At 37.4% G+C, this 26,167-nt stretch overlaps 1 protein-coding gene across 3 annotated transcripts in view; it reads right to left on the bottom strand.

The window, feature by feature from the left end:
- Positions 1-26,167, bottom strand: part of SAMSN1 (SAM domain, SH3 domain and nuclear localization signals 1) — an 83,100-nt gene that overhangs the window by 7,410 nt on the left and 49,523 nt on the right. For 2 of the 3 annotated variants that reach the window (XM_088024229.1, XM_088024225.1), the window contains exons 2-7: positions 23,880-23,951; positions 19,269-19,418; positions 14,538-14,667; positions 11,934-12,085; positions 8,725-8,931; positions 6,653-6,803 (exon numbers count right to left, since the gene is read on the bottom strand). In XM_088024229.1, coding sequence (XP_087880355.1) covers positions 6,653-6,803; positions 8,725-8,931; positions 11,934-12,085; positions 14,538-14,667; positions 19,269-19,418; positions 23,880-23,951 — 862 coding nt within the window. The remainder of the gene's footprint in view (positions 1-6,652; positions 6,804-8,724; positions 8,932-11,933; positions 12,086-14,537; positions 14,668-19,268; positions 19,419-23,879; positions 23,952-26,167) is intronic. The other variant, XM_088024228.1, reaches the window with a different exon arrangement.

Below are 26,167 nucleotides of genomic sequence, written 5' to 3'. Positions count from 1 at the left end.
AATTTTTATGGAATCATGTAAAGCCCATGGTTCAACATTTTAAGATAGTCATCGATAAAGATAAAAAGTGGCATGGTGATTAGATTAAAACAGAAGACAGCTAATATAATTATTCATAAAATAATTATATTGGAATTGTGACATTTAATTAATTAAGTATAGGCAATCTCAATTATACTAAAAGTGAAGAAAGCTTTAAGGAATTCAAACTAAATCGTGATTCTGGGAAAAAGTTCTCATATCCTAAAGAGAGAAATCTGTCCTATATTCACATAGGTTTCTCTCTCAATTTTCTTCACCCAAATATTCCAGATTTTGACTTTACTTTTAGGTCTGAAGCTTCTCTTTCTTTGGGCTTCTGTTTCTTTTGGGTACTATAAAATAATGCAATCTACAGGGCATAAGAAAATGCCTGGCCAATGAAAGTGTTCAATAAGCAATTTTTTTTAATAAAAAGAATGTGATGTTTAGATTAATTAAAGGAAGTAGCAACTAAAGATCAAATAAGAAATTTCGTTGAAATTCAAATGAAGATACCTCTTGGCTCTTTGAATTATTGTCCCTTTTTCTCTCCTGGTGCCATCTCCAAAGAGGAAAAACCAAGCTATGTCATCCTCTCTGAGGATGGCTCAAAACCTCAACTTCATGTTGGAGTCCCATTTGAGTCACTCAGAACAAAACTCGGGCATTCTCCAGGTATCTACGGCTGTGTTTATTTGTCCAGAGGCAGTGTTGTCCAAGGAGGAACATTCGGTAGACAATATGGCAAAACTCTTAGTTATTTCTGATTTCATTTTAAGCACATCCTTAAATTACCTGAACATGTTAGTTTTATAACAATAACTTTTTGGTAATCATGTCATTTGAATACTAACCTACATTTGGAAAAACAACAAATGGAAAACAGGAATCCCTTCATGGAATAACAACCAGTTACTCTTGTTTTCCTGAAGCCGTGAGAGAATAGGAGTTGAAATGATGCTCCCTCTTTTTGCACATCTCTCTTTGCATCTTAACGGCGTAGTCTACCTTCTGATGAGATGTGGGCCACGCAGTGAATCTTTGCACTCACATTCACAGCAACCTCCCCTTGCACCCTGCTGACTGCCTCAGTAAGGGCAGAGGCACCCTCATCTGAGATCTAATCGCTCAGCAGCACCCAGATGCTGAGGATCCGGATGCATCTGCCTACTGCAAACACTTCTATCTGTGAGGTGGGATTGCTAGGGACTTAAAGTTTTATAATCAGAAAAAAGTTTCCTTATGATTTACAAGTCTCTTTATTTCCTCATTCTACAAGCATTTGTTGTTTTATTGTTATTGTTTTTGTTTTTCATTCTGCAAGTATCTGTAAACCATCTACTCAGTGCAGAGCACAGAACTAGGGGCTTTAGGAAAGGCATACGGTATTAGAGGATTCTGTCTTCTTTGACCAGGGTAATCATACAAATTCATGCCTAGTATACAATCATAGTGCAATATAAAAACAAGTACATTACAAGTGCCTTAGGTGACTGAGGTGAAAATTCTATGGACTCTCTCCTCTGGGCACTGTTCTCTGATAGAAGACCAAAAATGTTTACATTTCATTTTATTGTTTTTTTATTATATGGAATATGGCATCAATCATAAATTAAATCTTTGGGGGGAGGTGGTAAAACCAACAAGAAATCTGAAGAAATTGAATTGCATAAAGCTAAACAGCTATAACTAGAAATATATATTAAATATATTTATAAATACATAAAAGTCAGAGATGCCCATGTGCCTTCTCTACTGTGTATATGTGGATGGTTAACCTGTATTTCTGAAAAGCTATACCTTTCTTGAGTCTAGATTCAAATCATACAGCAGGTGGGTTGGAAACACCAGGCATGCATGTCAGGGGCTAGGGCACCAGGCTACCCTGGCACGCTGTCAGACCGACTGCTGGACTGCTGCTTGGCATTAACTACAAATCTCCCCTGCCGGCAGCTCATGTTCCAGGCTCCTGGCTGGGACTTGCCTCTTGCTCTGCGTCGTTTTGGGCACGTAGGCAGGCAGGAAGGCACAACTGGGGATAGTTGAGCAATGTGGAGCTGCTGTGACCACAGCTGGTGCCAACAGCCTGGCGCACAACCCACCCTTCCCCCTTTCCTCTTCACTGAGCACTGCCAACAGAGGTTGCAGTTATCTAAAATATATGATACACAGCTTCTAGGACAGTTTGCCTATTCAGTTACTAAGTTTTTTTTTTTTTTCTTTATCTTTTCCCTCCAATTTAAAATGTAATTATTCCTGTGCTTATACGGAGAACAAGCTATTTCCATCACCCATTTTCCCTGAGGACAATAGTACACATTCTCATCACACTTTTAAGACACATCAAAGTGCCTCTAAATGTGGGAAAAGAGGAACAAGTTCAGAATAAAGAGAAAATATTTACTATGAATAGCAGTTAACTCTGATTATTTGCAAGAAGCATTTATTAGCAAGCAAAGGGGTCCTGAAGGTTGTGTTTATGAACAACAAACACATGCACACGCGCGCACGCGCGCGCGCACACACACACACACACACACACACACACACATTCTCTATTCTTACTGGGAATCTTTATTCAAAGCAAAGAAACCATTTTAAAATTCAGATGAGAAAGAGAGCAGTCCTAATGTGCACCAAATAATTCTTTTGCTCCTTCAAAAGCCGAGTCTCACTCCAATTTTTCTTCTCCTTCTAACCTTATCTAGATTCCCAGCTGAGGGAGCCAGTGACCTAATTCTGCTCAGTTCTAAGGCAACACGGGAGCAAATTCAGAACATCTCGGTATTGGCCTTGGCGGGATTGCAGAACCCCAAAGTTGTTAGCCTCCTCCAGAGGTAATCCTGTAATCAGCGCTACCACCACTCACCCAGCCCTTCTATCAGCTTGTAGGAGAAACACCTTTACCTCCTGTCAAGCGGTGACCTAAAAAGTGTTAATCCAGTTTACATGTTCAGGGTCAGAGTGGGTACAGTGCTATCTATTTTGGCCTAAGAGAAAAGGAAAATTGCTTGCTCTAAGTATTCGATTTCTGTTTTTGTCCCTCTCCCACTCCGCCGTCCTCTTGGGCCCTTTAGATACATTAAAGGCTCACATGTGGCTTGTGGTTTTTCCTCTTTCCTCTCAAAGTTTTAACTCTTGTTCTTCACACAGGTGTCCACTCTCCTTGATTTTTATAATGAAGGGTTAGTAAAGCAAAACTTTCCAGTTCCCGATCGAAGAAGCATTGAGGTTTTAAATTAGGAATTTTATCGACATTCCGCAAACTGACTGTATTCAGTGATCAAGATAAAATGCATACATAAAATCCTGGCCAATTTGCATGCTCCGTTCTTACACACACACACACACACACACACACACACACACACACACACACACACACACCCCTGTTTTTAACCTATGACTGTGACATGCATTTGTTTTTAATAATATCTTAGTTTTATATAACCATATATTCAAGGTCTTTATCTTTCAAGGTACATGAAGGTTGTGCATTTAATCTTTAGCATGGTTGTAGGAGATATGATTCACAGAGTAGAGAATAGATAAAAATAAGCATGCATGCAGCAGCATGGTGCCGAATCATCAGAACTCACCATCTTATCAACAAATAGAAGTCATTCTTCTTTATTTCTTGAGCAAAGCAGTTTCATATAAGATAAATAGCTTTCAGTCAGAATAGCCTAACATGTAATATGCATCTTTTTGACATGTATATTCTAGTACTACTTTAGACCATAAGATTAAAATAAGAAAAATCTCAGGGCTGTGTGTTAACAACAAACACTGGTTGCATCGGCATTTTTTAAAATATTTTTCACCCCCCAAAATTTGGCTTTGTGTGTGTATATTTGTACATTACTGGTTCTTATTAAATGATCAACTTTTAGTGACCTTCACATACCATTTTCTAAAGTCTTATAAGGGAAATAATTTGGGGGATTTTTACTTTTTTATATCATGCTTTGGAGATACTGTGTTTTGTTTCCAGGGCATAGTAGGATGTGTTTCTAATAGATGTGGGAGACTGGGTTTAGATTTGTGACCTTGAGAAAGCTACTTAACTTCTCTGGTTTTACTTTCCCCATCTTGCAAAGGAAGCATTTGCGTCAGATGGTTTTTCAAATTGCACCTAGCTCTCATACAATGTTATCTATACATCATTATTCTTTCATTAACATAGAAACTAGAGGGGGGAGGAGGGGGGGTGAAATGAAGCGGTTAAGTGGACACCATACATGGCCCAAGCCACAGCGCTGGACCGATCTTCCCGCCGTGGGTCCAGACGGAGCACTGTTTTATGGCTAAAAACCTTTCTCATCCAGGCTCTCTTGCCCTTCCTATTCACCAGTCCTGTTGCAATGCGGCCATAGCTGTCTTGCACCTTTCAGGCAGTAATGTTGTTGCAAGGTTTCTGTTCTCACTTACGTATTAACTTCCACTTTCTGAGATGGAAAACTGAACTGAAGCTCCTGAGAAAATTGGCATAGTAGAAAACTTCAATTTTCAGATATTCATTGTTCTTTCTATATTTACCAGTTTGCATGTGTGGAAGAAAGAACTTGGATTTTTATAGCACGCTGCCTTTGATTAAAACTTCAGCTCTGCTACTTATCTAGCTGTTTTTGGCCTTTTTAAAATTCATCTCTGAAATGTTTTCTCATCTGTGGAATGGACAAAATACCTATATGGATGGTATTACAGAAGAAAAGCAATGTGTTTACAAGTGCTCAAAAAATACCTTTTCCCTCCCACTACTTCAACATCAAATTATTCTGGAGGGTATTGACAACGATACTGAACATTATCAATTCCAAGAAATCTACAGAATCTGTTTCTTAGCCTCACATTATTTAGTGAGGAGCCATGTTTAGAAATGACAAGATGTGAAAGAAACTGCCTCATTTACCCCAGAGATATTGCCTCATCAGTTTACATGGATCAGTTTTGTTTTGGCTTGTACTATTGAGTAAATTGGCTACTTTCTTAAAGTTGATCTTTGTCTGCCTTTGTGACCTCATCCCCTTCTCCTAGCCCCCACAGTTTCAAAGGATGCATATAAATACCTGGGCCTAAGAGGAAATAAATTCTGGAGGTGTCAAATTAGTCTTACATGTGAAAGCTCTTTGAAAAAGGAGGAAGATCTATGCAAACGCAAGACAGTAAGTAAGAATAAAGTGAGATGCAGTTTCTAAAAAAGTAAATTTATTCCTACGAGATAAAAGGCCAGTGTATAAACACGTGCTGTGTAACTATGCCCATTTTAGAGCATATGAGACAGGATACAGGAAACCTACTACGAGACAGTCAGGAGGCCTGGGTCCTAAATACAACTTTCCTCCTTGCTCTCCATCTGGGCTGTTACTTGTAGAAAGTAGAGTAGCATCACAAACACTGGCCCTGGCTCTCCATAATTTACTATGTGTGTGAGCTTGGACAAGTTACTTATCTCTCCATTTCTCATTATAAACACGGGACAGTACTCTCTGACTCACAAAACTGTGGAGTGTATTAAAGAAGATAATAAATGTAAAGATCTTGGCTCAAAGTTTTACTCCGAGAACAGGTTCAAAAAAAAGTAGCTAATGATTATGAGCAATATTACTTTTGTTTTTTTTTTTTTTGTTTTTTAAGATTTTATTTATTTATTGGACAGAGAGAGACAGCGAGAGCAGGAACACGAGCAGGGGGAGTGGGAGAGGGAGAGGCAGGCTTCCCGCTGAGCAGGGAGCCCGATGCGGGACTCGATCCCAGGACCCCGGGATCACGACCCGAGCCGAAGGCAGACGCTTAACAACTGAGCCACCCAGGCGCCCAGCAGTATTACTTTTGAAAGAGAAAGTTGGATTAGATGATCTGAGTTCTTTTTCATCTTTAAAAGTCGCTACATCCCTCTTTCTTCCTTAGAAAATATTCCTTGTGGAGTTTGGTACGTCCCGAGCTCAGGGTTTCAGAAGCCTGACCAGATTTAGTAAGAAGAGCGTTCAGATTGGGCAACTGTAGAAACAAAAGCTATCCTATCTTTACAAACCCAGTTGGTAAGTGAATGTGCATGCATTACTCCATCTTCAGTTTATACTTACAAATACAGAGAACCATCTCAGATAATAAAAGTGAGTGCTGAATATTTTTGCAAGCTATATAACATTTTGAAAGAATACTATAAACACACACAAGATGTGACTATATGGTAATGAAATGAATTTTCCTGTGCGGCGCGAAGGCTCATTAGCTTAGAGCCATGCTCGGTGCTGTTCTACAGAAGTTGCATATGACATTTCTCACTAATGGCTCATGCTGTCACTAAATATTTGTCTCTAACTCCCTCAGTCTTTGGGAATGCAGACCTCCACTTGTGTGTAAATTAATAGCTCTGCAGAATCTAAATGAGATGCCCAGAAAAGTCCTTTCATTTTCTGAGTCCAATAAGGGAAAAAAGTCCTCTTCCTAATTATAGACCTGACCAGAGTTGTTGTTTCTAAATAAATAAGAAAATACTTATTTTATGGGAAAGAATGCTTTATAGGATTCTCTGTAAATAAAACTGGGGCTTTGTTTTTAATAATTATGCCATTTACATTGAACTGTGATTTTTCAGCTAGGGAGAAAAGTAGGTGTGCACACTTACTTTCTTCATCAAGGAGATTTTCAGCAGCTGATAGTAATCTCATCCTGTCTTCTGGGTTTTTAATGTTTAATTCAATGAGATGACTCTCTCTTATATCCTTTAAATCTTCTAGGGTCTCATAACCATTGAGCAAAAGTGTTGAGGTATATTCCTATGGGGGAGAAAAAATATGTATAATATAAACTAGTCAGATTCAAATATTTTATTTTTAGTTCTCTTTAGATTTAAAGAAAGTGTAGAAGTGCGTATGGAAACCAAAGGCACCGATAGAACTTTTGCTTAACTTTCCTTTGTACTAGTTCTCCACATATGAACTCTAGGGCATTTAAAAGAGTATGTTGGAGAATTCTCACCTTCTGGAAGGACAGATGTAAAGAAGAAATAATTACGTTAAGCCGTGCAGTGCTAAATCATGGATCAATTAAATAGCTGGATCATTCATCCCATTTGGCACTTTTTCACTTCTCAAATAGTTCAATTGACAAAGCTAGCGTGTCCTTACGTCTATCAATAAAATGCCTCTAAAAGAGTAATTATAGTAATATTTCTGAATCTACATCTTGTTTGCTGTCTTGCAAAAATAATTTACCCTCACTAACTTCTTGGGGTAGTTTAAAAAATGAATTTGAAACAGGCATGAAAAATAGACAGCATTTGGTGAAAGTCATTATATAAACCTAAGGAATTCCAGACTTTCTATTTAATTAAAAGTTTTTATTAAGCATAAAAGCACTGTGGTGAGGAAAAGTATTGTTTTCTTTTCTCAGCATGTATAGTTTGTCCATCATTTGCATCAATATATATTAATTTAAAATTCATAGGCTTCTGATTTCTGAGTCTGTATGTCATTTATGTAACCTTTGTTCTCTGTAACAGAATAAAAATGCAAAGTGAAGCTGAAGGCTTTACAGCTTCCTCAAAACTTCCTTCCATTTTACCTGATCATAATTTCAGTAACCTTAGTTTGGTTACCAAAACTGAGTAAGAGGAAGCATAAAAGTTTTAAGTAATTAGGAATAACTACCAGCCCCTTTAAAAAAAAGAGAGAGAGAGAGAGAGAAAGAAAAAGTACCACTTCTTTTAAAAATAATGTCTCTTAGAAGGAGCACTGAATTAGAACAGAGAAACCAAAATCCCTATTCTGACATAATCATCTAATTGTGGGTTCTTGAGTAAGTTATTTCACTTCCTTAGACCTTGGTTTTCTCATAGGTCACAGAGCAAACAAAAAGAAGAAGCAGGGTTTAAACTTTGTACTTCATCCAAGCAGTACCACATTTGGGGGGCACCAAAAGTAATATAAGAGGGCCTACGTAGTGTGTCTACAGACAGGAGTATAACTAGATAATTCAGGAGAAACAGTTAAGGAAAGTTTAATTGGCTATTGCCTTGATGAATTTTGAAAACTATCAAAGTACTGCTGCATTAATATTAGAAATGGGTTGCAAAACAGTAAATTGAGTGAGGCTAGGTAAATTGTATGTATACACCATTTAACAAGGTAGAGATTTCATAAAAATTTTGCTAATATAACAAGAAAAGAATTGGATTATAAATATAGACAATACAGTTTCCTTAACATAATCATCATGGGGGCTTAATGATTACTATTTCCTAAGAAATTGCTTTTGAAACAGTTATATTTAGTTATCTTCTCTTGACTTGCTTTTGATCTCTGCCATACAGAAAGTGTAATTTTCTTTCCCTGTTTCCTTTCAATTCTCTGGATTTTTACCTTTACTCTTCATACTCTCTTTATCATTCTCATTTCCATGTTTTCTCTGGACCTTTTATTCTCCTAGTTATTTTTCATTTTTCACTGCACTTTCTCAACATTAATCTCTACTGTCACTGCTAAGTACCATTAGAGTTTAGTCCAAGGGAGGTTATAACAAGACCTGTCCTTGTGTAATAAAAGTAATAAAGGAGAAATAAGAAGTCTTCTTGGAAAACAGATTTTTCTTTGCTGTAAGTCCTATATATTTTTTTTTTACCGCTGTACCAACACTGATCCATTCTCAATTATTCCATCCAGAGGCCACCAGAATCAAATAGGTCACAGGCTTGCTAACCTGAAGTTGAATCCTCTCTAAGAACTCCTGCAGAGTCTTGGGTTTTTCCTTTCCACTCTTTCGGTGTGCCTTTATTTTCTTGGGGGCTGCTTCCTCTTCGGAGATGACATCCACATAAATAAATTTGAAGTTTCCCACCTTATTGTTCAACATTCCTGTCCACATCCCCATTGGCGTTTTGCAGATAATGTCTATGATGTCTCCTTTCTAAAGACAAAGAAACACACCAATGAGTTTTCAGAGGACTTTGGTGCTATGCCAATTAGTAGAAAGAATGGAATCATAGAAAATTAGAATAATGAGGGAATATGATAAGGGAGGTTACTGATAACCGAAATAAATCTAAGAGAAAATTTCTTTTAAAAAGTTCAAGGGAACTCTTTGCTAGTAATAATGAAAAACACTTCAACAAGCTTGAAGAAAAGCTCCTACATGCATTTGATGACATCTTTATGTTTTTGGTATATCAATTTATGAACTTATAATTGTGGGGCACAGTGGAATTTACAAAGTACTTTTGCATACAGTGAGTCATTTTATGCCCATGACACACTTCTTAAGTACATATACAAGGTATCTTTGTAACTCTAAATATTATGGAAAAGAAATGCAAACATTAAATAACTTCTCAAACTCATGGCAGTCAGTTGTCTGAACTCAAAAAATGATGCTTTCTTCATTCATCTTGTCAAAGCAATAGATATATAGCAAAGCTCAAGCCATCATTCCTGGAGGGGCTCTCAAACGGGGAAGGGAAAGAAAAAGAAGTCTCTGTCCATGCTTCTAGTTCATCTGAAAAATTTATCTACAGTAAAAAACCATCTAAAGTATTGCATTCATCTAAAATCGTGAAACTGTTAAGAGCTTCATATATCTAAATATGTAACAAAAGTATGTGTGTGTGCACTAAGGATAAATTATGCTACTGAATTATTTTAGAGAAGATAATACTTAGATTGAGCTTCACAACAGAGTTTGGATTGAAATATGAATGAAGCACATTAGGATGGACAAACCAGTTGGTCTTTTTCTTCATTCATATCTAAGACTGATTGGCTGCAGGGTGCCAGTTACTGGCAAGATTAGAAAACCCCCAGGGGTACTTTGTAAAGAAAATTGATTTCTACACAAATACAGTGCCTACATTTAAAAGTCGCATTTCCTCCTTTGAGACTTACAAATTTCTACCCCGGAGAGGACATTATAGATTCTGATATGGGGACTACCCTCAAACAAACAAAACAATAAGTCTGCTACTAAAAATGTTTTTTCCCCATGTTCTATGAATGTGTATTCTTCCATCTAAAACACACATTGTCAATGTGATTAAAAGATTTGATCTTTCTGATTTGTGATCATCTGCTTGTCTGACCTTGTGAGCTGTTCATCTGGTTCTTCCTGCCTTTAACCATGGGGAATCAAATCCTGGGCTAGATGGGATCAGCTAAACAGACCTAGAAAATCCCCAGAAGCTCTGGGGGAAGTTTCTAAGCATGGGAGCTCTGTGCTGCATCCTTCCTATTATCCTCTAAACTTATAAAAGTATACGTTCTAGGAACGCCCACAGGTCACCAAGCAAAGACCCAATTTCATTATGGATAAGACCCTTGATATAAAGGATAGCATTCAATCCTCAGTGGTGACTGGGGGATTCTTACTGTGTCCTACAAGAGCTCTCCAAATAGCACCTTAGACAGCATAAGTGGTGGGGCACTGGTATGGTATTAAAGGGAAGGTGAAAAGCTCTCCTGAGTCAAAATGTGTTCAATTTGTTCCCTTCTGCACCTTCCCCCAACAATGGTTACTAGGCTACAAATATTCTTTCCCCAAAACTTTAACTTAGACTTCAAATCATTTCATAGAAACGACTAAGGAGCTAACTATGGAAAATAATGTTCTCCTCATTCTCCCGCTGAGCTTACTCTGGTTTGTTACAATAGAGGGGATAAAGAGAAGAGCAGAGTGTCTTGAATATTAAATAATAACATCAATACTTCATAACTTATAATTGCTGGTTAACATTGGCTTGGTGTTGATAGTATAGAAAAGTCATAATTTCTGTCCTTTTAGCTATATCAGTTTGTGTTACTAAAAGGAATAATTTAACATGTATAAAATACTTTAGCACCAAACCTTCTATTTGTACGATTGCAACAGCACCTCCCCTCTAGTGTGAGTAGGACTATGAAAGCGATGGATTTCACACCCATGATTATGTTGTATTTTATGGTGCAAGGGACTATGCAGATGTAATTAATGTCCCAAATTAGTTAATGTTGTAATTAAGAGGGAGATTATCTGGGTGTTTCTGACTTTATCAGGTAGGAGCTTTTAAAGAGATTTGAAACATGAGTGAGCTCTTCCCCTGCAGGCTTTGACGGAGCAAACTGCCATGTTGTAGAGAGGACCACGGCTGGCAACCTCAAGGGCCCGAGAGTGACTCCCAGACAATATCCAGCAAGAAAGCAGGAGTCTCAGTCCTGCAACCTCTGCCTTGGAAGAGGACCTGAGCCCCAGGGAGATTACAGCTCCAGCTGTCACCTGGATTTTAGCCCAGTGAGACCTTAAGCAGGGAATGCAGTTGGGCCATGACCAAATGTTTGACCTATAGAACTGTGAGGTAATACATTTGTGTTGTTTAAAGTCCCTGAGTTTGTGGAAATTTGTTCCACAGCAATAGAAAATGAATACAGAGAATAAGGGTTAAGAAGAGGGAATTCAGGAGGGAATATCACTGGGAGAAAGATGTCTGGTTATTTGTAGCAACTAACTTAGGTACCGAAGTTGCCCAACCAAGTCTGGTTCCCAAGGGAGTTGCTGTGAGGGGCTCTTGCCTAATATCACCATCTTTTCTCTCTCTCCTTTTAACTCCAGCAAGTATCAGGCAGAGCTGGGCACCTCCACCTGTGAGGCTTTTGGTTTTCAGAAAAATGTAGACAATTTCTCCTCCCCTGATAGGCTCGGATTCTGCATTATCTCCATAACAGCAACTTATGCTGTAGCCCCAACAGAATCTGATTCCCCTCTCCCACCTCATGTATTTTGTTCAAATTCTTGCCACAGTAACCCCGTCCTCAGTTCTACTGCTGGGAAGAACACACTCGCCGCGCACCGCCCCCCCCCCCCCCCCACTGCTTGTACTTCCTGACACAGATCATACAACCAGCGCTAGATAAACCATACAGAATGCAGATATGATGTGCACACACCTTGATTTTGAGGGAGTCAGTGTCATAGGGGCTTGGTGTAAAATCTGTATGTACTCTGGCACGGCCACAGAATGGTCCAGAGTAGGGGCCATCATCATCAAGTCGAAAGCTATCCCGGTTACTTGTACCATCTGAACAGCTTGTTATTCCACCTGATGAAAGCAAAGCAGAGGTTAACAGTTCTCACTGAAGGTTCATAACATTCTGAACCATCATCTGGATAGAGCTAAGCAGGGATAATGCTGAAGCACTGGATGCCAACCTTTTGAGGGGGTTCTAAGTGATGGATTCCTATTTTTTCTGCCTCCCAGTCACTCTCCATCATTGACCTCTGTCCTCTGAGCCATTTCTGAACTTCCTCCAGCCAATCTGACCATTCTTTCCTCAACCACTAACCCAAACACCCTCTCACTACAGTCTCTGTGATCTGATCCAGTAGCACAGTGTTTTGAGCATTGAACACTTGCTAAAGAGGCAGACGATACAGACTTAACTCCCTATACAGGCCAGACAATTAATTTTGTACCTGTAAACAAAGATAAAAACCTATAGCAACAGTTGGACCTTTATGTGCTACTGATCACAAATGGTCAAAGCATAAGACTACAGGGTTCCCTATACTTACCACAATGTAGCTAGAATGCTCTCCCAAACATCCTATTCTGTACCAAAAGCCATTTTGAAACAACATCTCTATGCATAAAAGGTAGCACTTTTGCTTGTTGTGTGAATGTGAAGGAAAGAGAAAGTGTGTTCCAGTGTCTGTACTCCCAAGTGGTTCTAAACTTTCTAAAGTGGGCTTTTAAAATTGTTCCAAATCCTTGTTCTCTGGTCCTTTTCCCTTCTGAGTTTGAACCTCAAGGGAAAAAAAGAAAAAGATTCCATTTTTGCTGCCTGCAGGACGGGGGCAAGAATGGCTCCCAGTGGAAGTAATTCTCGGTTTCTCCACCACTCTCACCACTCTCCACTACTTTCACTGTCTCCTTCAGTGTGGCCTTGCAGTGCTCTGTTCAAAGATGAAACAGCCCTGGTTTCTCTGCTATTTATTCAAATAATTATGGAAATAAGGTAAAGAACCTTAGAGATGTTCTATATCGAATATGAACCATTGTAAGAAAGGGTGAGTTGCATGTAACTAAGAAACTAATTTGTGTAGGACAATAGAGAAGTGGGCCACCGTCTCCTTACACCTTCCCTTCCATGGCCACCCCTGGTGCTGGCTTTTCATGGTACATTCCAGTTAGTAAAATTCTACCCACATTCAGCAATACAATTGAGAATTTTAAAACTTCCAGCAGAAGTGAATAGTAATGAAATCTGAATTTCACACATTGCAAAAATATATCCTTCAAATGTTTCTACATTAGTTTTTTTTTTTTTTTCCACAAAATAACTCTTCTTCAGCCCATAGGAAAAGTAGGAATAAAATTCAGGATATCTAAAACATCTGGTCTTTGCAATCTATCTTCAAATAACAGAAGCAGTTGATTAAAAAGGAAATGGAAAATAAACTTTGCAAAAAAAGAAAACATTTAAAAGCCCTGAAAAGATCAGAGGAATGTATAACAGTGTACACATAAAAAAGTTATAAGGTGCCCTGCAGTTTCAGTAGTTTCATCCAAATATTGTAGCAGGCTATGTGACTGAAACCTGAACGACTTCCTTCTTGGAAACAATGATTTTGGAAAATCCTGTTGAACACATGCTGCTTCCTTTCTGTCACCTGGTGATATTCTTTCTATTTAGTATTTACATTAGTATTTCATTCTTGACTCACTAATGCTGGACGGACACCTAAAAAGTAAATGTGGGAATTGATGCATACGTCCTGCTCTTTTCAGAATACTTAAGGCAAAAAGGAACAGAAAGGAAGGGAAAAAGTGAGGACAGGAGAAGGGAAAAAAGAGAAGAAAGAAAGGAAAGGAGGGAGGGAAAAAAGGAATAAAAAGGGAGGGAAGGAAGAAGAGACAGAACGGGATTTCATTTATCTGAATACGTCAAGTCATTTTAAAAATTTTGACTCAAGATAATGCTAGTTCTCCTAAGCAAACATTTTTATTTTAGGGATGCAGATTTTAGTCACCCAACATGATCTTTTTGAAGCATATCCCCAAGAGTTCTGCCAACTACAGTGTTAAAAGTTTCAAAATAATACATAATTCTGTCGAATATTTTGTGTATCCCCATTTTAAACACCAGCAGCTCTACCGATTCAGCAATCCTACATTTTCACTATTTCTCTTATCAAGTAGCTGGAAACTTTTTGCTAATTTGATAAGCCCCAGAGAAGCCAATCTGTTATTACTGGTTTTCATTTGAATTTGTTTCTCTCTCTCTCTCTCTCTTTTTTTAATTCCAGTATTATTAACATAACAGTGTTATATCAGTTTCAGGTGTGTAGTATAGTGATTCAACACTTCAGTACATTTACACAGTGCTCATCATGGTAACTGTACTCTTTAGTCTCCATCACCCATGTCACCCATCTCCCCACCTACCTCCCCTCTGGTAACCATCAAGTTTGTTCTCTATAGTTAAAATCTGCTGTTTTTAATTAACTTAGCCCTCCCAGTAAGGATCTTGTCCCTTATTCTATAGGCTTACTTGATGAACTCCGCCCACTGAAGAGACTATCCATGGAGTCACTGGCTTTGAGGGAGACCTTCTCTGTGTGAGATCCAATCATTGGGTCACTGTTCCGATATGGGAGGGCACCCTCTCCATCTTCCTCATCCTTCAGAAAAAACATATCAGAGGTTAAGTGCAGAGAACTGATATCCATGGAGATATCCACTTGATTTAACAAACAAGACATATTTTAGCAATAAAATACTTAGGAATACATCGGCATAAAATATGAGGGTCATTAATCTTTAGTTCAATTTCGAGCAAAACACGTTATGCTTGGAAAAATTCTTTAGATGAAACATTCCACATTATGGAATTCAAATGAAATTATAATAGTTCATTTTGTAAATTAGGATGACTATCATATTGGACTACTTAATCAGAAATGTTAGATTTATTAACATCTATGCTTTATCTGTTTAAGCACTTTAATTTCTTCATGTTCTCCTTATCATCTATTTATCACCCTTACTAATCCTTTGAGATCTGATATTACAAGTTTAAATTCTGCATCGTTGTTTCATGTCAGTTATTTGCACCCTACCAGATCACTAGATATGAATAAAACATGCACATTTTGCAATTCTAAAGTGAAGCTTATCTAAGAAGCTTTACAAATCGTCATACCGAGCTTGCACACCTAGTCAAGTGAAAAGCAAAGCCTGCATAAAAAGACAGACAATTTGAAAACAAATTACATCTGCTTGAAAACATCTCAAATGTCTTCTGTATTTAGATAGTTTGGACAAAACCTATAAATTTCTTAATATTCATCAAAATGTAATTCAATATTCCTCATTTATGAGCATTTCTAAACATCGATAAAACTTCAGAATACATATATGATACATACTCAGTTTGATTCTCTGCTCTTATCCATTCCTTTATTCATTTGTTCAGTCATTCAACACAAGTTTAGAGAACACCTTGTAAGTTCCTGGCGCTGTTTTTGGGAACTGGGGATACCATAGTAAACAAGATAATATGGTCCCTACTCTAATGAGATACATTTTAGTGTGTTAGGGTTTGTGTGTGTGTTTGTGTTTAGTGTTTGTGTGTAAACAAAACACAAAAGAAAATTTCAGGGAATAAGTGCTATGAAGGAAATAAAACAGTGATGTGAGGGGATTAGCTACTGGATTAGGGTTAGGGGAAGATTGGCTGATTTCGATGGAGTAGCCTCCAAAGACCTCTTCTGTAGGGTAATATATGCTCTGACTTCTTGACCTGAATGTTAAGATGTAACTTGTAGAAAGAATTGGAGGCAGTTTTCCAAGCAAAAAGAATAGCAAGAACAAAATAACTCAGAATTAGCTTGGGTTGTGAGCGGGAAGACCAGGCCAATGTAGCTGGAGCTGAGTGAGAGCGAGGATAGTGTTAGAAAATGAGCTCAGAGGGCTCCTGGGTGGCTCAGTTGGTTAAGTGACTGCCTTTGGCTCAGGTCATGATCCTGGAGTCCTGGGATCGAGTCCCGCATCAGGCTCCCTGCTCAGCGGGGAGTCTGCTTCTCCCTCTGACCCTCCCCCCTCTCATGCTCTCTTTCTATCTCTCATTCTCTCTCTCAAATAAATAAATAAAATCTTAAAAAAAATTAAAAAAAATAAAGAAAATGAGCAAAGAGAAGTACACTGGAGTCAGATCAGGAAGAGCTTTATAGACCAAGTGTAGTGGTCATGGAAATGTGTCACTCAGATCTTTTGCTGCGAGACCCTTCTTTACTGACAGCCCCAGCTACTGAATCCACCATGGTGTCTGCATGGAGGCCATGCTCTCTGCCAATGACTGAAACAGTGGGGATACCATTTGAGTCCATTCTGGTGGGATACAGGGCTCCTTTAATTGAAAACTGGTTCAAGGACTATCTGCCAATCTGGCTAACACTTTCTTCCTCTCCTTTCACAAGTTTCAGACTTGCACTGTTGTCTGAAGGCTTTCCTTATCCAGTTCTTCTTTCTCTATCCTTCACATTCATTTTCCCCAATAATCTTTGGTGTGTCCATTGCTTTCTTAGGACCTGCTTCTCAGAGAACTGGAATGAACATACTATAGTAAGGAAAGGCATTGTGAAGGCATTGTAAAATTTTAAACAAGGGGCATGATGTGTTCTGAATTCCACTTTAGATCCTTCCGGCTTCTGTGTGGAGAATGGCTTTTATGGAGGAAAGAGTGGAAGAAAGATGACCAATTAGGTGGTTTTATGGCAGTCTCGGCAAGAGAAGTTGTTCTTGGTTGGTTGGTTGGTCTAAAGCAGGAATAGTTTACATAGAAAAATTAGGAGTTTTAGATAAGATTTTGGAGTTTGAGCCAAGAGGATGTGGTGATGAACTGGTGTGAAAAGTGAGAGAAAAAGGGAATTTGGAATGAATCTTGGGCTTTCTTCTTTCTTTACTTCCTTCCTTCCTACCTTACTTCTTCTCTTTCCTTTTCTTCTCTGTTCTGTTTTTTTCTTTCCTCTTTCTTCTTTCCATCTAGAGTTATGGCAATGTTGTCTATTACTACTGGGAAGACTGGACAAGAAATTTTTTTTTTGTAGAACATGGAGAATTAATCATTCAGTTTTGAATATATTGGGTTCCAGATACCTATTGTACATATAAATGATGATATTGAATACACAATTGGTTGTTTTTTTTTAAAGTATGTTTAGTTTTTTTTTTTAAGATTTTATTTATTTATTTGAGAGAGAGCACAGAGGGAGAGGGAGAAGCAGGCTCCCCATTGAGCAGGGAGCCCGATGCTGGGCTCTATCCCAGGACCCTGCGATCATGACCTGAACACCAACTGAGCCACCCAGGCGCTCCCACAATTGGTTGTTTAAGTACAACAGGTAAGATATCATAGCTAGAGATTAATTTCAGAAAAACAAAGTGATGAGACTAGATGAGATCACTGAGGGGGAGAGTAGACTGAGTACAGCATCTAGGAATAAGCCTCAGAAGGACTGAATATTTAGAGAGACAGTCTTTCCAAAGCCAAGAAAGGAAACTCTGAGAAAGAAAGAAAGCCAGAAGAATGCTCAGTTGAAGAAACCAAGAAAAGAGAATGTTTCAAATGTATTGAAATCATCACTTGTGTCAAATACAGTTGAAAAGTAATGAAAGAAGAAAAGTGACCAGTAAATTCAGCCACACAGAGGTTAATATCTATTATGATTACTGTTTTAATGAATTATTGGGGACAGAAGTCCTACTGAAGTGGGTTAAAAAGAGAATGGACTAAGACTTGCAGATCAATGTAATAGAATTGAGAGTCAGAAATAAACCCATATATAATTATGACCATGTATTTATTATCAATCGATTTTCAACAAAGGTGGAAGAAAAGACAACAGTAAAATAATTGTCCTTTTAACAAATTAGTGTTATGACAACTTGATATCCACATTCAAAAGAATGAAGATGGACTCCTACTACACTCCATAAAAAAATTAGTAGATCATACACCAAAATTTAAGAGCTACAGCTGTAAACTCTTGGAAGAAAGCACAGGAGTAAATCTTTGTGACCTTAAGTTAAACAGTAGTTTTTTAATTGCAATATTAAAAGTTAAATGACAAAAAAATAGATAAATTGGGTTATATCAGATTATAAACATCTGTGCTGCAAATGATACCATCAAAAAAGTGAAAATACAGTCCACAGAATGGGAGAAAATATATAGTATTGCAAATCATATATCTGATAAGGTACTTGCCTCCAGGATATATTTTTCAAAAGCTTAAAAGTCAACAATAAAAAAAACCCCAAATAACCCAATTAAAAAATGGTCAAAAGATTTGAGTAAACATTTCTTTTTTTTTAATTTTTTTTAAAGATTTTATTTATTTATTTGACTAAGAGAGAGAGCAAGAGAGAGCACAAGCAGGGGGAACTTCAGGCAGAGGGAGAGAGAGAAGCATGCTCCCTGCTGAACAGGGAGCCTGATGCAGGGCTCCATCCTAGGATCCCGGGATCGTGACCTGAGCCGAAGGCAGACACTAACTCGACTGAGCCATCCAGGTGTCCCTGAGTAAACATTTCTTTAAAGAAGATATACAAATGGCTCATAAGAATACGACAAGGTTCTCAGCATCATTAGTCATCAGGGAAGAGCAAATCAAAGCCACATTGAAATTCCACTTCACACCCACCAGGAAGGCTAGCATCGAAAAGACAGTAACAAGTGTTGGCAAGCATGTGGAGAAACCGGAACTGTCACACATTGCTAGTGGAAATGTAAAATGATGCAACTGCTTTGGGAAGCAGGTTGCCAATTTCTCAAAATATCAGATAGTTACCATATACCCAAGAGAAACAAAAGAATATTTCCACACAAAAACTCATAAATATTTATGGCAGCATTATTTACAATAGCCAGAAAGTGAAAACAACTCAAATGTCCATCAACTGATGAAAGGAAAAATAAAATGTTGTTTATGTGTAAAATGGAATATTATTTGGCAATGAAAAGAAATGAAGTACTGATGTTTGTTACAACATATGACATACCGTTCTTCATATGCTACATGTGTGATCTTTCTGAGCCTCCATTTCCTCTATTAACATAGGAGTCATAATGGTTTTTTTCCATCTAACTTCTGAGGGAGAAAATAGATTTTGAAGTCCTTCCTAAAGGACCAAGTAATTCTTTATCTAGGAGAAGAATCTGTTGACTATTTTAAGAAAAAAATTAATAGAAAAATACAAATGATTAGCAGAGTATATTTACCTTTTCCTCAGAAAGGGCTTTGATGTACTTTTTACCCACTTTTTTCTTCATTGTCCAGGAAATAGCTCTCATTTTTTTCCCTAAACCTCCTCCATTATTTGAAGTTTTATTTTGTTCTCCACTTTCATTTATGGGTTCCCCTTCATATACCTAGTTAGAATTGTTTACAAAAGACAGAATAATAAAGCAATAAAAATCATTGATCTGAAAACATTATTAAAGAGAAGATTTCAGATTTGTGGGCTTCCTGTGTGTTATGTTCAGCAGCCTCCAAAACTTCGATCTGGATATAATACATATTTTTAAAGTTGTCCAAGCCTGGTTACATGTGTTACAAACTCAGAAAATAAAACTTGCGATATCGAAGGACCTGAGCTTCACACCTAAAAGTTTTTTTAAAGAATTTTAGTTATTCCTTGAATCGTTGTACAGTAGAGCCACTTTAGTTTTTATTTATTTACTGGGGGGGGAGAGCACGAGCAGGGGGAGAGGCAGAGGGAGAAGCAGACTTCCCACTGAGCAGGGGAGCCCGATGCGGGACTCCATCCCAGGACCCTGGGATCATGACCTGAGCCAAAGGCAGATGCTTAACCGGCTGAGCCACCCAGGTGCCCCTGGTTTTCCCATTTTTGAGATGGGCAAAAGAGAATTAAATGACAGGCATAATGAGTGATTAAGTCTACATAGATGGAGATATTTGATTGGGGGCTTTAGAAAGGCTATAGCATGTATTCATGCTTAACAGGCATTAAAATATCCTCTTGATTCTTTAGAAGTTGAAATAGTCATTTGTAAAAAAGTTTTGGAGTTAAGTAAATCCACTGAGAAAGTGCAATTTTTTCTTCTTGCAGGTGAGTATCCCATGCGTATTTCCCACATTCTCAAGCAATAGTAAATATGAAGTTGGTCTAGCCACTACTATAGAAATCTTCATGTAATTCATATGTAATGTATTCTAAGTATTTAACATTATCTGATACTTTGATTGGTTGATTATTGCCTGCATCTCCCACTATGAGGTATGCTCCATAGCCTAGAGATTTCATATTTTTTATTTATTCTGAACATCTAGAACACTTCCAGGAACATAACTGACACTTGATATTTTTTGAATAAGCAAAACTTCTCATGTAGAACTTTGGAGTGATTTTTTTTTTCTTTTTCTTGAAGGACCTACTTGGGTTATATATCCTCAATATCTTAGATTTCAAGAAAGGACCCTTAAGGGTCATCTAGTCTAGCATTGCCTACCATTCTTGATGGGTGGACAGAGAGATATTTCCTGAATATAAAAAAAATTAGGGGAAACTTCCCTTTAGTTAACTTGAATATTTATTTTGTATTTTTGTTATATTTAAGATTTATTTATTTATTTTAGAGAGAGAGAGCATGCATGGGGGTAGAGGGTAGAGGAGGGAGGGAGGGAGTCTCAAATAGATTCCCTGCCAGCCCAGGACGGGGCTGAATCTCACAAGCCTGAGATACAACCTGAGCTGAAGTCAAGAGTTGGATGCTTAACTGACTAAGCCACCTAGGCTCTCCCTGAAATTTTTTTTTTTAAGATTTTATTTATTTATTTATTTGAGAGAAAGAGAGAGAGAAACAGCATGAGAGGGGAGAGGGCCAGAGGGAGAAGCAGGCTCCCTGCTGAGCTGGGAGCCCGATGTGGGGCTTGATCCCAGGACCCCGGGATCATGACCTGAGCTGAAGGCAGATGCTTAACCAACTGAGCCACCCAGGTGCCCCTCTCCTTGAATATTTTAATAGGAAGGCTTAACCACATAGTTAACAAAATTATTAGTCAATATTATGTTTTACTTCATATCTTACCCCAGATTGCCTATGATAAATATGAATGGACAGCCTATTGAAGTCCTCATTGAACTTTAATTTCTACATTCAAGGTTATAAAAGGCAGATTCTTTGCTTAATTAAAAAGCCCTGAATAAAATATAACTTGGAAACCCCTTAAAAATTTAAAGTCAGCCTTTTCTTCTCTCTTCTCTCTACTTAAGCTCTATCTTCACTGTAAAATTACAAACTAAAAACAAAACAAAACAACCCACAAAAAAACAAAAAAACAAGAAAGTATATTATTTTATTACTATCTGTGTTAAATTACCGTTGCCTAAGCTTCAAGAAAGTATCACAAATACTTTTTTAAAAGATTTTTATTTATTTATTTGACAGAGAGAGAACACAAGCCGGGGGAGGGACAGGCAGAGGGCGAGGGAGAAGCAGGCCCCCTGCTGAGCGAGGAGCCCCATGTGGGGCTCGATCCCAGGACCCCGGGACCATGACCTGAGCTGAAGGCAGATGCTTAACCAACTGAGCCACCCAGGTGCCCCAGTATCACAAATATTTTTAATTTTAGGTTTTTCTATTGTTTCTTACAGATGTTTCAAAGAAACTACCTTAGCATATTTTCAACTTCCGCATTTTTCCATGCTGTTCTTTTTCATCACCTGAATCACACCTTTATTAGATATTTATTTACAGTTGTTGTCGTTGCTTTTCTAAGATCTGTCTCTCCCTCCCTGCATTAGCCTTCATGAAGTAGGGATTTTCATCAGTTGCAACAGTAATTTTTGAGTGCCTAATGGAAACGCTGTCCTAGAGTAGGTGCTCAAGAAATACTTGTTGAATGAATGAATGCTGAATTGCTGAAAAACATGTGAACTACTTTTTCAGGGTCACTAAATTCTTTCACAAATTACTAAGCCACCATTACTAATCAATGAACCTGAATGAGCCTGAGCTACTTTTACAGGTTAACCCTAGTTTTAAACTAAACAGCAGATTCTACTGTGTAGAATCTACAATCTGTGTGTGATTATGGGAAGTTAAAGGTTTATATAAGATGTTAATTGAGAATGAAATTATATGGGGTTTCTCACTATATACATATATTGTCTTATTTAAAACTAAATAAATGTGGATAAACTATATAGCTATTTATAGGTTTATCCATAAGCATGTGTATATAAATAATATACATATATATAAAGGGGATATATTATACACACATGCATATATGTGTACTAATGGATATATTTATAAAGTAATACTAAATGTCATTCTGTTTTCATTTCTTTTGTTTAGAATTCCATTACTGAAATACCAATATTTAAAAATATAGATATATACACATAGGAATCTGAAAAGTATATTGAGAAATTAAATATAACAGGAAAATTCTTTATAAAAAAACAAAAAATAAACATTCAATAATGAGAATGAATAATTAAGAAATACATAAGATCCAAAACCTATTGATCTAAAATGTATCACATGTGGAGTTGCTGAATCAGGTTCAATGATAAACATTATTTTTAATTTTCTCAGTATATATCCCTCCTCTCTACTGTTTGATCAGATGTTAAACTTTTCATTAATCACATCACAATTGGCCTGTCATTTGTGAGATAGTATAACAGAAATGCAAACTTGAAGTCAAACAAGATGTTGAGTTCTGCCTTTGTCATTTATTAACTGCGTAATTTAGAAGTACTTTCACTCAACGAAATGTATTTCTTCATTGGTAAAATAATAATACTAATAGTCCCTACACTAGAGGTAGGTAAAGTGTTTAGTGTTGTGCCTATATCATGATAAGTGTTCAATTAAATGTAGATATTATTATTACCATTATTTTTATATAGACTTAATTTTATGGGAAGATTTCCTTAAGCTACATTTAAAGTGTTCATTGTTTGCAAACGTGGATGTAATAGTCACCTATGAGGCATATCAATGCATATGGTAGAAGTGTTGAGTGCAATTGAGCAACCATATGCTCTCCTTGACAAATTTACAACTAAGCCATTTAATCATTGAATTAAAGCAATTACCATCTACATAAAATTTAACATATATATTGTTTTATGGTGGAAATGCTCAGAAAATTTGGGATTATTTGTGTTCCTTTACATTGTAACTCTCTCTCTCTATTTTTTAGTACCATTGACTATATTCCCTATGCTGTTATTTTTGTTTTCTGTGACTTGTTCACTCAGTAACTGGAAGCCTGTACCACCCTGTCCCCCAACCCTCTCCTCTCTGGAAACCATCAGTTTGCTTTCTGTCTTTTTTTATTTTTTAATTAACATATAATGTATTACTTGTTTCAGGGGTACAGGTCTGTGATTCATCAGTCTTACACAATTCACAGTGCTCACCATAGCACATACCCTCCCCGATGTCCGTCCCCCAGCCACCCCATCCCTCCCACCCACTCCGCTCCAGCAACCCTTGGTTTGTTTCCTGAGATTAAGAGTCTCTTATGGTTTGTCTCCCTCTCTGGTTTCATCTTGTTTCATTTTTCCCTCCCTTCCCCTATGATCCTCTGTCATGTTTCTCAAATTCCTTCTATCTGTAACTCTCTTCTTAAGTTCATGTTCTGCTTTTCCTAATGTTAGGCTTCTTATAGAGCTTTTTACTTTTAATACCCAGCATGGTAACTAGGTAGTAAGTAGTTCTTTGTTCATTTATTACAAAAATATAGGCAAGACTGATTTTTAAATATACTTTACTTTGCAAAAGTGATATTGGCTTCATAATTTTTCCTAATGTGTTTGCATAACATTCATAAAATTGTAATAAAATACTAACCTCAGTTGAATCATCTGGTTTTGAAATGGAGTTATTCCGAAAACGATCAAAATTCCCAAAACTGCTGCTGCGCTATAAAATAGGAAAGGGAAAGGAAAGGACATTTAGGATTTGTGACTTTCACTGATAAAATTGCTAGATAGATTAGATTATGTTCAGTAAGCGTTAATATACTGCAAATGTAGGATTAAAAAACTCTTCTCTCTGGAATATCTGAAAGTATAACTATTATTAACATTATAATATTTACAGTTGACAAAAATGCCTTCATACGTTTTATGTTACAGTGTTAAGAATCTTGAAGAAAATCTATTAAACTGTTTTCAATTTATAGTGTTACTTCTGCTCTTGGGAATGGCAGCTGAAGAATCTATGAATTCTAAGCTGAGCTCTCTTCAAGTGAGCTAGCCACAAACTAATTTCCATGACAGAATGACATGTATTACTAACCAACCAACTAATAAATAACAACAACAAAACAGACAAAAACATGAGTAGATCCACCAGTATGCCTCTTAATCGTATTTGTCAAAAAACCAAAATGAATACAAATGCATTTATCATTGATCACTTGTTAATTTGAGACTCTCTACTTGGTGTCAGAAAGAGAAGGCATACACACAGAGCTAGTAATAAATATCTTGCATTTAGGCATGCCAGTCAGAGGTTGGAAGTAAAACTGAATTTGTCCACATTTAGCATGGGATTACAATGAGACCTCTGGGTCAATTTCATTCACTGGTTTTGAGAAAAAGCTCAATATGTTAATAGAAGACTTGTTCCCTTGGATACTTTTTGCCTACAAAGCTAAATTTTTATTCTTACATAACTCACTCTAGGCAGGTAATTATAAATAATTCTTGATATGTTACAAAGTAAATGATTCTCCTAAATACAGTTTCAACAATCTTTAGAGTCATTGAGTCAAAAAATGGATATTTCTTCACATCTAATTTTATACATTGTTTGGAATGGTGGATATCTTGATGTTGTGTCCTTTATGTACCCATAAATCCTAAGAATATGTTCTATCTCAAGAATTTAATTTCATTCCAAGCTTATAATATTTTCAGAATAAGCTGCTGGTACTGAAAAATAACCTGGTCATTTGAAAAGTTAACAATGGGAGCCAGTAATTTATAAAACCGTGTCTTGTCCTTTCAGAAGTCACAGCCCAGTTTAGTACAAGTCAGCTTGGAAGGCTCGTTGTTCTTACAAGCACTCTTAGACTCGTGTTTCCCCACCAGCTATCTTTAAAACTCCTTGTTTCCGCCTGGGTGGCTCAGTTGTTAAAAGCGTCTGCCTTCAGCTCAGGGTCCTGGGATCGAGCCCCACATCCGGCTCCCTGCTCTGCGGGGTGCCTGCTTCTCCCTCTCCCACTCCCCCTGCTTGTGTTCCCTCTCTCGCTGTGTCTCTCTCTCTGTCAAATAAATGAATAAAATCTTAAAAAAAAAAATTTACAAAACTCCTTGTTTCCCTTTTAAATGAGGTGAAATAAAAAAGATCCTGATGTGTGACAAGGGGTTAGTTTGATAGACAGTGTGATACGTAATATTGCCCCAAGGACGATGGCTGTGTTAGACACAATTAACACCTTTTGCTGACTCGCCACCTCTGCTGAACAAGCCCTTCAGCTTGTGGCAAGAAGAGAGAAAGAGAAGGGCCGAAACTGAGAACCACACTGGAAAATACAAAGTCTTCTCATGCAGGGCTTACTAACCTAGAATGACTTCCCAGAGCATTAATCACTTCTACTTGCCTAGTAGGCATTTCCATGAGGCTATCATTGCCCAGAGATCACAAAAGGGAATTGAGTGTATTGTTGTCCTGCTTATAAACAATCTGAACACAGGGAAATCTGTTACTCTTTTATATACTTGAAACATTCTGATGGCCTATTGGAACCTATGCCTAGGGCAATTTTGCATCCTGCATCCAGCCTGCGTCCTGCCTATTAAATATTAATGAGGGTTACAGCATGATTTCCACCACTGGATAATGGGTCCTGTTGCCCAGGAGGGCACAGAATAGGCTCACTTCAGCATTTCTCAACACTATCGTCTGCCATTAAGTAATCAATAGTCACCACCTTTTAAAATTAATTCTCCCCTCATTATATCAATAAAAAGAAGCAGATTTGGAAGTAGTGGTTTAAGAAGTCTTTAGACTATTACTTTGGGTTTTGTCAGTCATCTCATTGTGAATCACTCAACAGCTTTAAACCAAAGGAGTATAATATCAATCCATGATAAGACACCATTAAGAAGCAAATCTAAGTATTTAAAATG

This window comes from Eumetopias jubatus, unplaced genomic scaffold (genome assembly GCF_037043125.1).
Source record: "Eumetopias jubatus isolate StellerSeaLion01/CBP00866 unplaced genomic scaffold, mEumJub1_p1.0 scaffold_1, whole genome shotgun sequence".
NCBI lineage: Eukaryota > Metazoa > Chordata > Mammalia > Carnivora > Otariidae > Eumetopias > Eumetopias jubatus.
This window is presented reverse-complemented; position numbering and strand designations above follow the sequence as displayed.